Here is a 13,854-nt window from a genome sequence, read left to right as displayed (position 1 = left end):
TACAACCTCTTATCCAAGAGACACAAACCCTCAGATCAGTGCTAAGCAGGGGTGAGCATCATCATCTTCAGACTACATTCAGAAACATGAATGGCACTTTGACAGTCTCAGCAATACACTGAGACAATGTGCTCAGGCACATTTGATAAGGATTAGATAGGTATTTTAGCAACTATGAAATGCAATCCGTTTGCTATCTCCATGTTGCCAGGATAAAGAAATTATGTTGAAACACGTGACACAAGCCAGTTAAATGTTCAGGTCAATAGGCAGAGTTTCAGAAGATGAATTCAAGAACAGAATCTCAAAAAGTGGCATTGACCGGATTCCTCCCAATATCTATCTGGAACAGTGGTACAACAGAAAGGGCGCCAGGCTTCTAGCACACCACCAAGACTTCTTGTGTAGCAAGGACCGACACAAACTGAAGAACAGACAGGATTTGGCAATTAGGTTTGGCCACAGCTGGACTACTGTATGTAGTTTGAAACAATTTGCCACATAATCCTAAAGTTGTGAGGAAATACACTAACAACTAATTTAGAATGGTCAGTTGGGCTCACTGCATGACTCACTTGTGTGTACCAGCAGATACATAGATGAATACACAGGGCCCTGTTCTTTGCTGACACAAAGAACAGGTACATGCACTGCAACTGTTCCATTGCAACAAAACAGGTCATAACCATTCACTGGCTTTTGTCTCAGGACAATGCCCACATCAATCAGAGTCAATCTGCCTGCTTGAAAACTGAAGCAAAGCCTGGTAGTGAATTGTCAGTCAACATTGTCCAAAGCCTTCTTCATAGCAACTCATCCACCAACCCATCAGCACTCTCACTCATGCATTTTCATGTTGTTTTCCCTCTTGAATGGGTCATCTTGCAAAATATTCTGATGACTCTAAGATGAAAAACTTTTTGAGAGTGTCCCTTTGTTAAGCAACTCATGTTCAATATCACCAACTTACTACTTAATATTTAACAATAATATGAAACAGTCATTGGGAGCATGACCATTAATTACGCAGGAACAACATGCATGACTGGGGGGGGGGGGGGGGGGGGGAGTGGAAGGACAGCAAAATGACACCAACTCTGTGCTCATTTGCAGTATCAGAATGACTTCCTTCCAGAATAGGCCAAAAAGCTTCCTGCTGGGTAATACATGATGATGATGATGATTCACAATGTAAGTCCAAGTTACGGCTTAAAAGATGATGAAGCAGTGGTTCACACTGTTGCCTCATAATGCCAGGGTGCCAGGTTTGATTCCACCCTTGGGCGATTACCTGTGTGGAGTGTGCATGACCTGCCTGTGTCTACGTGGGTTTCCTCCTGCAGTCCAAAGATGTGTAATGGATTAGTCAAGTTAATGCAGGGTTGCTGGTATAGGGTAAGGGTGGGGTAGTTCTGGGTGGGATGCTCTTCAAAAGGTTGGTGCAGAGTCAATGCACCAAATGGCCTCTATCAGCACTGAAGGGATTCGATGATGTGATCAAACTTTGGTCCAAACTCACAGTTCCAGCTCACTCACCTCATCTGCTCCTCCACTCGAAATCCCTTTTTCTGAGCAAGCTGTGTGAGGAAGTTTCTCCTGCTTGAGCCCATTTTCCTCTCCACCAAAAATATACCAACTTCAGAGAACTTTGCCACCACAACAGGGCCATCCCCATCCCTGGAGTTTGAGGTACCAGGAAGAGCTGGATCTTTCCGCCTCTTCTTCCGAGGCAGTAAGGCCATGGTGAGCTGGGAAAGGGAGATGAAACAACATGGTCAAATATGAGCGAAACAAGACTGGCAACGTCCCCAGTGAAATTCGCCACATGTAGCCCCTGTTTCCATTGGTGCTTGGACAAAGATGACAGCAGCCATTGGCTTAGCAGCTCCATACGACAGAACTAACACACACCCAAACTAAGACCCAGACCTTTGCAAGAAGCTGGAAGGTGCTGCTGCTGCTTTTTGGGCCGAACAGGAATGGGAGACATGGTCAAAGGTAAGTGAATTGTGCAACGTACCCAGACAGCAAGACAGGAGGCTTCTGTGCACCCAACACGGTGTTATTGACAGTCGCTCAATCCGGCCGATGCACGGAAATAACTCAGGCCCCGCCCCCCTCCCCGTGCGCGTGCACGCAGCCTGGACGAGGACGAGCGCGGCGGAAGGGTGCAATCGGCCCGAGTCCTTCTTCCTGAGCAGCCGAGAGTGCAACCAATGGGACTGAATCCAGCACAGGCCAGGGACCAGCAAAGCACATCGTGCACGCGGATGCAACTCTAACACACTGCACATTGCCTGAGGTGTACTCACTGTCTCTGCAAGTGAACCATTTTGAACTCTATGTGAATACTCGGATGGAAAGAGTTAAAACTCACACAACACCAGGTTATAGTCCTACAGGTTTAATTGGAAGCACACTAGCTTTCGGAGCACTGCTCCTTCATCAGGTGATTGCGTCGCTCCAAAAGCTAGTGCTTCCAATTAAACCTGTAGGACTATAACCTGGTGTTGTGTGAGTTTTAACTTTGTACACCCTTGTCCAACACCGGCATCTCTAAATCTTGACTACGGATGGAGAAACGAAGTGAAACATGCGCTGGCATTCCAATAAAGTACAATCAACTCCAAAACAGCCCTGTTTTATTGACACCCCATCGCCATCAAAAATATGTTACCATCAGCAGGTTCACTGTGGTGTTGGGGAACACTGTGGGTTTCTTTTTCACTTTCTCTCTCTTTTGCACTGCCTGATCATGTGCTGCCTTCGTCTGTTCCTCTCCCTTTTATAAGTGCTGTTGTTTTAACTTGTATTTCTCCAAAGTTCCTAAACAATGCAACAGCATATAAAACAGAAATTACTGTTCCTGGAATTCAAGGAAAACACCTCCAACACCTAAAATACCTCAAAAAAGGAGCAGCCTGTGACAGCCGTCCTTCAACTTGACTTACCCAGAATCCTCTTGTGGCATACAATTGCCAGGCAATGACCATCTCCAACAAGAGACACTCTTATCAACACCCTTTGATGTTCAATGATGTTACCATAACTGTGAGGGGAGGAATAGGAGGATGGGATAGATTAATGCATGGCTGAGGAGCTGGTATATGGGAGAAGGATTCACAATTTTGGATCATTGGAATCTCTTTTGGGGTAAAAGTGACCTGTACAAGAGACGGATTGCACCTAAATTGGAAGGGAACTAATATACTGGCAGGGAGATTTGCTCAAGGAGGATTTAAACAGTAAGGTGTGGTGGTGGTGGAACCCAGGAAGATAGTGAGGATAGAGATCAATCTAAGAGTAGTTCCGTTGAGAAAAGAAGTGAATCAAACAATCAGGGTAGGCAAGGACAAAGCAGAGAACAAGGTAGGACTAATAAATTAAACTCCATTTATTTCAATGCAAACAGGGAAGGTAGGTGAACTCAGGGCATGGGTCAGAACATGGGACTGAGATATCATAGCAATTAGAGAAACATGGCTCAGGGATGGGCAGGACTGGCAGCTTAATGTTCCAGGATACAAATGCTATAGGAAGGACAGAAAGGGAGGCAAGAGAAGAGGGGGAGTGGTGTTTTTGATAAGGAATAGCATTACAGCTGTACTGAGGGAGGATATTCCTGGGAATATATCCAGGGAAGTTACTTGGGTTGATCAGAAATATGAAAGGGATGATCACCTTATTGGAATTGAATTATAGACCCCCTATTAGTCAGCAGGAAATTGAGAAACAAATTTGTAAGGAGATCTCAGCTATCTGTAAGAATAATAGGGTGGTTATGGTAGGGGATTTTAACTTTCCAAACATAGACTGGGACTGCCATAGTATTTAGGGTTTAGATGGAGAGGAATTTGTTCAGTGTGTATAAGAAAATTTTCTGATTCAGTATGTGGATATACGTACTGGAGAAGGTGCAGAACTTGACCTACTCTTGGGAAATAAGGCAGGGCAGATGACTGAGCTTTCAGTGGGGGAGCACTTTGGGGCCAGCGACCATAATTCTATTGGATTTAAAATAGTGGTGGAAAAGGATAGATCAGATCTAAAAGTTGAAGATCTAAATAGGAGAAAGGCTAATTTTGACAGTATTAGGCTAGAACTTTCATAAGCTGATTGGGGGCATATGTTTTCAGGTAAAAAGGATGGCTGGAAAATGGGAAGCCTTCAGAAAGGAAATAACGAGAGTCCAGAGACAGTATATTCCTGTTACAGTGAAAGGAAAGGCTGGTAGGTATAGGAGGTTCAGAAGGCACACAAGATTAGTGATGCTGGGGGTTGGGATGGGTGAGAACAAGAGAAAGTAGATGTTGCATGCACCTGTCAGAGTGGGACAAGAAGAGCCTTGGAGGGCAGTGGGTGGAGAAATCCACCAGTGATAAGTACTTCTGGATTTGGGCTAACTTTGGAGGAGATGGACACTACAGAGTCTTAATAGATATTTAATATCCTGATATCCTCATGATGATTGCTCAATAAAATAAACCTTGCTGGGTATCATGGAGAGAAACCCTCCATTAAATTGAACAAAAAAAATCTTCAGCTGCTCCATCATCAGGTCAGAGGTGGGGATGTTTGCTGATGGGTGCACAATGTTCAGCACCATTCATGACTCTTCACATACTGAAGCAGCTCATTCAAATGCAACACCATCTGAATAATATCCAGTCTTGGGCTGCCAAATGGTAACTAACACTTCGAGTCAGAAATGTACAGCACAGAAACAGACCCTTTGGTACAACTCGCGTAAGTGAGGACTACAGATGATGGAGATTAGAATCAAGATTAGAGTGGTGCTGGAAAATCACAGCAGGTGAGGCAGCATCTGAGGAGCAGGAAAGCTGATGTTTCTGGCAGGAGCTCTTCATCGGGAATCCTGATGCTCCTGCCCGAAACGTCAGTTTTCCTGCTCCTTGAATGCTGCCTGACCTTCGGTCCAACCCGTTTAAGCCAACCAGATATCCCAACCCAATCTAGTCCCACCTGCCAGCACCCAGCCCATATCCCTCCAAACCCTTCCTATTCATATACCCATCCAAATGCCTCTTAAATGTTGCAATTGTACTAACCTCCACCACTTCCTCTGGCAGCTCATTCCACTTACACACCACCCTCTGTGTGAAAAAGTTGCCCCTTAGGTCTCTTTTATATTTTTCCCCTGTCATCCTAAACCTGTGCCCTCTAGTTCTGGACACCCCCACCCCAGGGAAGAGACTTTGTCCATTTACCCCATCCATGCCCCTCATGATTTTATAAACATCTATAAGGTCACCCCTCAACCTCTGACGCTCCAGGGAAAACAGCCCCAACCTATTCAACCCCCCCTTTAACTCAAACCCTCCAACCCTGGCAACATCCTTACAAATCTTTTCTGAACCCTTTCAAGTTCACAACATCTTCCAATAGGAAGAAGACTAGAATTGCATGCAATATTCCAAAAGTGACCGAACCAATGTCCTGTACAGCCACAATATAGTGTCATAGAGTCATAGAGATGTCCAGCACGGGAACAGACCCTTCAGTCCACTCGTCCATGCCAACCAGATATCCCAACCCAATCTAGTCCCCCTTGCCAGCAGTTGGCCCAGATCCCTCAAAACCCTTCCTATTCATGTATCCATCTGGATGCCTTTTAAATGCTGTAATTGTACTAGCCTCCACCACTTCCTCTGGCAGCTCATTTCATACATGCACCACCCTCTGCATGAAAAAGTTGCCCCTTCGGTCCCTAAATTAAACTCCATCTGCTACTCGTTGGCCCATTGACCCATCTGATCAAGGTCCCATTGTACTCTGAGGTAACCTTCATCGTTGTCCACTATACCAACAAATCTTGGTGTCATCTGCAAACTTCGTAACCATAACTCCTGTATTCACATCCAAATCATTTACGTAAATGACAAAAAGCAGTGGACCCAGCACTGATCCTTGATGCACATTGCTGATCACAGCCTCCAGTCAAAAAAACAACCCCCCATCACAACCCTCTGCCTCCGGCTTTTGTGCCAATTTTGCATCCAAATGTCCTGCTCTCCCTATATTTCATATGATCTAACTTTGCTATCCAGTCTACCATGTGGAACCTTGTCAGACACCTTGCTGAAGTCCATATAGACAACATCCAAAGCTTTGCTTTCATCTGTCTTCACTGTTTCCCCCAATAAGGAGTTAGTTGTGACCCTGCTTGCACCAAGTAACTGGCTGATGCAGATGGTGCCCATGAATCATTGGCTTAGGACCCCTTCACTGAAGGCTGTCTCTCTCAACTTGATGTATGATGATTCCCTTTCAATTTGGAGACAAGGGGGTATGCTTGCAGCATTTGCACTATGTTTGCCATGTGTATGGCTAGCACACATTGCAGATTTAAGAATCATGTAGCACTGTGTTGTAAAATGATGTGTCATCCCCTTGACTGGTAAGTGACAATCATGACAAACTGCCTGGATTTTTATCTGTGCTAAACTGCAAGGCAAAATTAAAATGGACCTGGGGGAGCAAAGCTAGGAAATGCAATACCGTACAATGCTGTGAGCATGAGATCCATGCACCAGTCCATGAATTGGTTGGCTGCCCAACAGCAGTGTTCTTGCAGTGATGTTACAAAGAAACAAACCAGTGCACTTCCAAGTGTGGAACACTGTTCTAAGTGGATCACAGATGTCCATGGTGATGCAGAGAGTCTTTTGCTTGTTAGTTGTCAATATCCATGGATGTGGGGTGTGCATGGCTGCTGCCCATGAAGCATGCCCTGAAATGTTGGTGCCAGTTGTCTCGAATGAACGACTGGAGGAGCAAGCAGAAAATCGCCAGGTACCTGCTCAGAGTTTCATGTCAGGAGTTATCATGACTAGTTTCTATTTTTTTCTTTTTATTTTGTTTTTTTTTGTCCCAGGTTAACTATAACACCAGCCAACACAGAGTCAGTGCTCTAAACTGTGGAGACTCTAAATCTCCTGCTTATATATTTTTATTTTTAAAACTAACTGCAGTAGTGCTTATATTTTCCACAGCCCCCATGTTTTATGTGTGCAGGTGCGAGACACAGTGAAAGACAACATGACTAGTTTCTATTCTAGTGAGTGGGAGAATTGGAGCCTGCCCATTATTGAGGTCAGATTAAGTGGTAATGAAGGTGACAATGAGCAATAATATACTGTAATAATCCTCTCAAAGCTCACTGACCTGAAACCCATGTTAATGTTTGCGACTTGAATGGAAAATAAGACTTGTCAGTCTCGATATTAAGAAAGGCTGTCTTGACACCTCACATAATTCTCTCAAATATCACTGCAGCCCATGTCATTTGGGACTTAGGAAGATTCCATGCTTGGAGTCTGAGTTGAGGGAGATTGGGTTTACAATTCTGAACCAAGTACAACGTTGTTTTGTATTTTTCTTCCCTCAATTTTTGTAATAACATTGATGCTTTTGGAATACAGTTCCATGGGTGACATAAATTCATGGTCTCCATTTACACCCCAAGTTGTGAGTGATCAAGTTGTTAGTTGAGGCCAACTAAAAAGCTCTCATATCCTATGTTCCTCAGGATCTACACTGTTTCAAACAAGGGTTATTGAGTAGGAAATCTGTGCTGAGCTCAATTTCCTCCAGTCCATAATTACTATCAATTACTTGTTAAATTTAAATCTGAGATAGATACACTTTGTTAAGCAAAGGAATATAGGCCTGAAGCAGATATGCTACAGATCAGCCATGATCTCATTGAATGATGAACAGGTTCAAGGGGCTGAATGGCCTACTCCTCTTCCTATATTCCAATAATTAAAATCCTCTAACTGCCTAAGATCAGCTAATACAGTAAAGTCTGGATATTCACTTTGAGACATTCTGATCTACATGACTGAGCAATGCACAGGTCAGTGGAATTACAAACTAAGCCACAATAAAACATAAAAATGTATTTAGATGTCTCAAAATAATTTCTTTTCCATAGACAAAACAGTGACAGAGTTCAAATACGATGAGGGTAGGCTGACTCGAAGGCACAGATTTAAGGAAACTCATGAAAGCAAGAAGGGAAGTGGTGAAGAGAATGAAACTTATCACAGACTTTCAGACACTACAGGCATATTGGCTGACGGTACAATTTTAGACATTTACATCTTGTAAAGAAACCATTCATCCCATCATGTCTATTTGACTTAAAATTAGCTCTAACCTCATCCCACGTGCCAGGTTTTGCTCTGTATCTTTTTTTATTTTCCAACACTTCCAGCATAACCATGCACTGGTTAAACAATGATAAGAGTTTCTGCTTTTGATGACCTTTCAGTCATTAAACCCATCCTTCCAACATCCTCTGGATAAGGACCAATTTCCTTAAATTCTCTCTAATCCTTTGGAGATCAGTGGTTCCAAATTATTGACTTCTAAGTATACAGAGACAAAGAAGTGAGTCACTCAGTTGCTCAATAAGATCTGTAACCTAACTCCTTTGACCCATATTCAGTCGGACATTTGGAGAACAAAATTTGAGAATTTTTCAAATTAAAATTCAGAAGTGATACTGCTCTAATTGCCTCAAGCCACACATTAAATGATGATTCATTATGTATCTTTTCTCGAATTTTGTATCCAGTTCTAGTCATCCTGTTATAGGAAGGATATTATTAAACTGAAAATAAGTTCAGAAAAGATGTACCAGGATGTTGCTGAGAATGGGGGGTTTGAGCTATAAGGAAAGGCTGGACTGGCTGAGGCTTTTTTAAACTGGAGCAGAGGAGTTTGGGTTGTGACCTTATACAGGATGAAAAATCATGAGGCACACAAATAAGGTGAATGGCAGATATCTTTTCCCGAGGGTGAGGGAACAGGACTACGAGGCATATCTTTAAGGTGAGAGGAGAAAGGTTAAAAAAAAGACATGAGGGGCCAATTACTTTAAGCTGAAATAGTTCCTGTGTGGAATGAAATTCCAGAAGATGTAGTGAATCTGGGTACAGTTACAGCATTTAAAAGTCTTTTAGGTAAGTACATGAATGAGAAATGTTTGGTGGGATATGGACCAAGTGCAGACAGGTAGGTTAGTTGAGTTTGGGATTATGGTCAGCATGGATTGGTTGGACCAAAGAGTCTGCTTCTGTACTGTATGAGTATTATTTTTCTCAAAGAACAGATACTTGCTTTCTTTCCGAAACAATATAATTCCCTGGGACCGTGCCTCTAGCCAGACAATACGAGATGATGCTGAGAGCCTTTGCGACTTCCTCCTTGTATTCTTCTAAAATCTGGTCGATATTGCATCCTTAATGAATGGAGAGGTGACAGCCAGAGGAACACTGCGACAAAACTGGCATGGCTATAACAAGACAAGAACCTGGGTGAGATCATTAATTTGGGGAAAGACAAATGAAAAAAAAACGTTGAGAGATGTCATCATTCACTCAGTCGCAGTCTGGTTCAGGCCTGGAGGGCACAAGGTTTTGGACTGATGAAGAGGAAAGCTGCAGTATTTTCAGTTGTAATCTAGTCATGCACTGAGATTGGAAATCACACAACACCAGGTTACAGTCCAACAGGTTTATTTGGAAGCACTAGCTTTCAGAGCGCTGCTCCTTCATCTGGTGGTTGGATGATTTTTTAACTTTATCCACCCCAGTCCAACACCACCTCCTCCACATCTTGAGATTGGAAGTTTTACGACTGAAGGTTATTGCACATATTGGGAAGAGATAGAGAGAGGTCTGAACAAATGTAATGGTGGGATGTCAAGTCAACGGAAAGATTAAATATATTTACCTCCATTGTGTGAAAGAAATGTTCGGATGAAACCAACGCTTGTGGCTAAAAAGGTGTCACTTTTGGGTTAGATTGATATCTCATGGTTGTCAGATCTTTCATGTCCACCAAGAGCAATACGTTCATCACCAGCCTAACTCTTTATGGGAGTTAAATTATCTCTGTTTGGTCTTATTTCAGTTTTTAAGAAGTGCATTTAAAATGGCAACCGGTCTCGACATGAGAGTTTCAGAATACTTCGGGTGAAAAACACAACTTTCACGGCGACAACGAGCGAAGTTTGTTCTTTCCAGTCACGCCCTGTTCTCCAAACCGAGCACACAATTGGACATTTCAGAAAGACATGGACAGACTGACGTCTTTCTGGGACGGATGATTGGTTGTGGGGTTTGTCGTTTTCGTCCAACTGTGTTGGGGGTTGAGCCACGCAGAAAACTCGGATCAGGAAACGAGAGCTGCTGCAGACTCTGGTGTAAGACGGGTTTTGGGGAGGGGGGTGGGAGTGTTCCAGTGATCCATCCGCTGAACTCTCCCTGAAGACACCTCACAGCCTGAGCCACTTCTCTTCCGACTGGGACAACACCATGAAGCCGATCGCGTTTTTGTTCCTGATGGTGTCCTTTCGTTTTGGACACTGTATGAGACAGAATATTGTGTTCATACTAACAGACGATCAAGATATCAAGCTCCAAGGAATGGTAGGTTTCAGATGGACTGGTCGATGTGACTTGTACTTTAGTTCTCTCCTAATCCTGTTGAAATCTAACGTGTTTCAGCTGTGCCGCACAGGTATGTCTGTTGTTCACGTCTCTCCAGACGGAGGGTCATTGTGAAGAGCTGGTTAACTCTTGTCCCAGAAAGGGAACCAATGTTTTAGGCTTTTCACTGCATTGCCATTTTTGTTTGTGTGTGTGGTTTAGATGAGACGATACAAAAGTTTATAAACTTTTAATATGACTTTCATAAAGTCAAAGTTGTTTTACAGCACGGAAAGAGGCGCTCTGACCCATCTTGCCAGAGCAGGTCATCAAACATGCAACCATTCTCATCCCAGTTTCCAACACCTGCCCCGCACCGCTGTGTGCTATGGTGTTTTAAGGGCCAATCTAAATATTTGTTTCATGACTTGAAGGCTCCTACCGATATCACCATTTTCACGCAGTGAGTTCTAGTTACCCACAAAGGTCTGGTGAAAAACATATTTCCTCAAATCCCCTCTAAACCTGAGCTGAAAACTGTGCCCCCGAATTAGTGACCCCTCTACTCAGGGAAAATGTTTCTCCCTAACTAGCCTGCGTATGCTGTCCATCTCAGTCAGATCCCCAAACAGCCCTCTCTGTTCTGAGAAAAAGAACCCCAGCCTTTTCAGTCTTTTTCATAGCTGAATCACTCCAGCTCAGGTAACGTCCTGGCGATCTCTTCTGCACCTTTTCTGGAGTAAACATATCGTCAAACAGCATGGAAACAGCCCCTTCGGTCTAACTAGTCCATGCCAACCATGTTCCCAAGCTAAATAGTCCAAAATGTCTGCATTTGGCCTATATCCCTCCAACCTTGCCTTTTCACATACTTTTCTAAATTTGGAGATGCCAGTGTTGAATTGGGGTGTACAAAGTTAAAAATCACACAATACCAGGTTATAGTGCAACAGGTTTATTTGGAAGCACTAGCTTTCAGAGCGCTGCTCCTTCATCAGGTGGTTGTGGACTATAAGTTTGTAAGACACAGAATTTATAGCAAAAGCTGACAGTGGTGTAGCTGAAATTATATGCTGAATATATTCAATATATAATTTCAGTTACATCACACTGTAAACTTATGCTATAAATTGTGTCTTACAATCTTATACTCCACAATCACCTGATGAAGGAGCAGCACTCTGAAAGCTAGTGCTTCCAAATAAACCTGTTGGACTATAACCTGGTATTGTGTGATTTTTAACTTTGTACACACCAATTCAACACTGGCATCTCCAAATTTAGAAAAGTATGTGAATAGGCATACCTGGTGTTGTGTGATTTTTAACCTTTCCAAATGTCTTTTACATATTGAAATTGGACCTACATCTGCAACTTTCTCTGGCAGTTCATTCCATACATGAACCACTCTCGCTAAAAAAAAGTTGCCCTTCATGACTTTTCTCCTCTCACCTTAAAAATGTCGCCCAGTTTAGAATGTCCCCACTCTAGGGAAAGACCCTTACTACCCACTTTATCTATGCCCCTCATAATTTTATAATCCTCTATCAGGTCACCCCTCAATCTATTCCGCTCAAGTGGAAAATGTCCAAATCTATCTAGCCTATTTTCTTTATAACTCAAACCCTCCATTCACAGCAACATTCTAGTAAATCTTTTCTTAACCCTCGAGAATGTGGTGACCAGAACTGTACACAGTCCTCCAGTTGTGGCGTAACTAATACTATTTACAGTTTCATCATGCCCTCCTTGCTCTGAGATTCAATGCTTTGAATGATAGAGGCAAGAAAGAGTCCCATCTGACTTCTCACCCATCTTACTTATTGCCCTGCTGCCTTCAAGGATCTGTGGACATGTACACCCAGGTTCCTCTGATCCTCTGTAATTCCTTGGATCCAACCACTCAATGTGGACTCCCTTGTCTTGTTAGTGCTACCAAAATGCATCACCTCAGGGCTGGGGCCACAATTATTCGCAATAACACATTAATGACTTGGATGAAAGAAGTGAATGTACTCCAGCCAAGTTTGCAGATGACCCAAAAATAGTTGGGAATGCAGTGGTTAGGATGACACAGTCTACAGAGAGATATAAACAGGTTCAGCGAATTGATAGATGGAATATAATGTCAGAAAATGAGATGGTGTCTATCTGGGCAGGAAGAATACTGACTCGGGGCTGAGCATCATGGAAACAGCAAGACTAGCAAGCGACAGAACACAGAGATTTGGAATTCCTCATGCATCAATCATAAAAAACTAGCATCTAAGTTGAGCAGGTAACTGGGAACAAATTAAATGTTCACCTTTATTTCTAAGGGAATGGAATACAAAAATGGGAAGGTTTTGCTGAAATCTGATCAGACTATAGAATCTCTACAGTGTGGAAACAGGCCCTTCGGCCCAACAAGTCCACACCGACCCTCCAAAGTGTAACCCACCCAGACCCATTCCCCTACCTTATACTTACCCCTGACCGATGCACTGAACCTCCACATCCCTGAACACTATGGGCAACTGTGTGTGGCCAATTCACATAACCTGCACACGTTTGGATTGTGGGATCACCCAGAGGAAACCCACGCAGACACTGGGAGAATGAGCAAATTCCGCACACACAATTGCCGGAGGCCGGAATCGAATCCGGGTCCCTGGCGCTATGAGGCAGCAGTGCTAACCACTGAGCCACCGTGCAGCCCACAAAGTTCAAATATTGTGAACAGTTTTGGGAAAAAGTAAGCATTGCAGATCAGAGTCAAAAAGTGTGGGACTGGAAAAACACAACCAGTCAGGCAGCATCCGAGGAGCAGTTTTGGGCCCTTTGTTTCAGGGAAGATACACTGGCATTGGAGGCAGTTCCCAGAAGGTTCACTTGATTGATACTGGATATCAGCTGATAGCAGAAACTGTCTCATGAGGAAAGGTTGATTAGATTTGGCCTGTATTCGTTGGAATTTAGAAAAATGAGAGGTGATCTTATTGAAACACAGAAGTTTCTTCGGGTCCTGGAAGCGTGAATGTGGAGATGTTGCTTCCCCTTTGGGGACTTTGAGAGATTTGGGAACCAGAGACAATAGACAATAGGTGCAGGAGTAGGCCATTCTCCCCTTCGAGCCTGCATCACCATTCAATATGATCATGGCTGATCATCCTCAATCAGTATCCTGTTCCTGCCTTATCTCCACAGCCCTTGATTCCACTATCCTTGAGAGCTCTATCCAACTCTTTCTTAAATGAATCCAGAGGCTGGGCCTCCACTGCCTTCTGGGACAGAGCATTCCACACACCCACCACTCTCTGGGTGAAGAGGTTTCTCCTCATCTCTGTCCTAAATGGCCTACCCCTTATTTTTAAGATGTGTCCTCTGGTTCAGGACTCACCCATCAGCGGAAACA

The 13,854-nt window shown here is 43.5% G+C and overlaps 2 protein-coding genes across 6 annotated transcripts in view; one reads left to right on the top strand and one right to left on the bottom strand.

The window, feature by feature from the left end:
• The window catches only part of polm (polymerase (DNA directed), mu), a 267,218-nt gene that overhangs the window by 25,281 nt on the left and 228,083 nt on the right, over nt 1–13,854 (bottom strand). Inside the window, exons 1-3 of one of the 5 annotated variants that reach the window (XM_043681380.1) lie at nt 9,763–10,051; nt 9,148–9,322; nt 1,537–1,748 (exon numbers count right to left, since the gene is read on the bottom strand). In XM_043681380.1, coding sequence (XP_043537315.1) covers nt 1,537–1,742 — 206 coding nt within the window. In that variant the 5' untranslated portion in view covers nt 1,743–1,748; nt 9,148–9,322; nt 9,763–10,051. Of the gene's footprint in view, nt 1–1,536; nt 1,749–1,929; nt 1,970–2,020; nt 2,151–2,677; nt 2,827–9,147; nt 9,323–9,762; nt 10,052–13,854 lie in introns of those variants that run through there. The other 4 variants (XM_043681378.1, XM_043681379.1, XM_043681382.1 and 1 more) reach the window with 4 other exon arrangements.
• gnsb (glucosamine (N-acetyl)-6-sulfatase (Sanfilippo disease IIID), b) overlaps nt 10,176–13,854 on the top strand; it is a 55,382-nt gene continuing 51,703 nt past the window's right edge. The window contains exon 1 of the mRNA XM_043681383.1: nt 10,176–10,460. Within this exon, the coding sequence (XP_043537318.1) occupies nt 10,347–10,460 (114 nt within the window). The 5' untranslated portion in view covers nt 10,176–10,346. The remainder of the gene's footprint in view (nt 10,461–13,854) is intronic.

The sequence above is a fragment of the Chiloscyllium plagiosum genome, chromosome 42 (assembly GCF_004010195.1).
Source record: "Chiloscyllium plagiosum isolate BGI_BamShark_2017 chromosome 42, ASM401019v2, whole genome shotgun sequence".
NCBI lineage: Eukaryota > Metazoa > Chordata > Chondrichthyes > Orectolobiformes > Hemiscylliidae > Chiloscyllium > Chiloscyllium plagiosum.
This window is presented reverse-complemented; position numbering and strand designations above follow the sequence as displayed.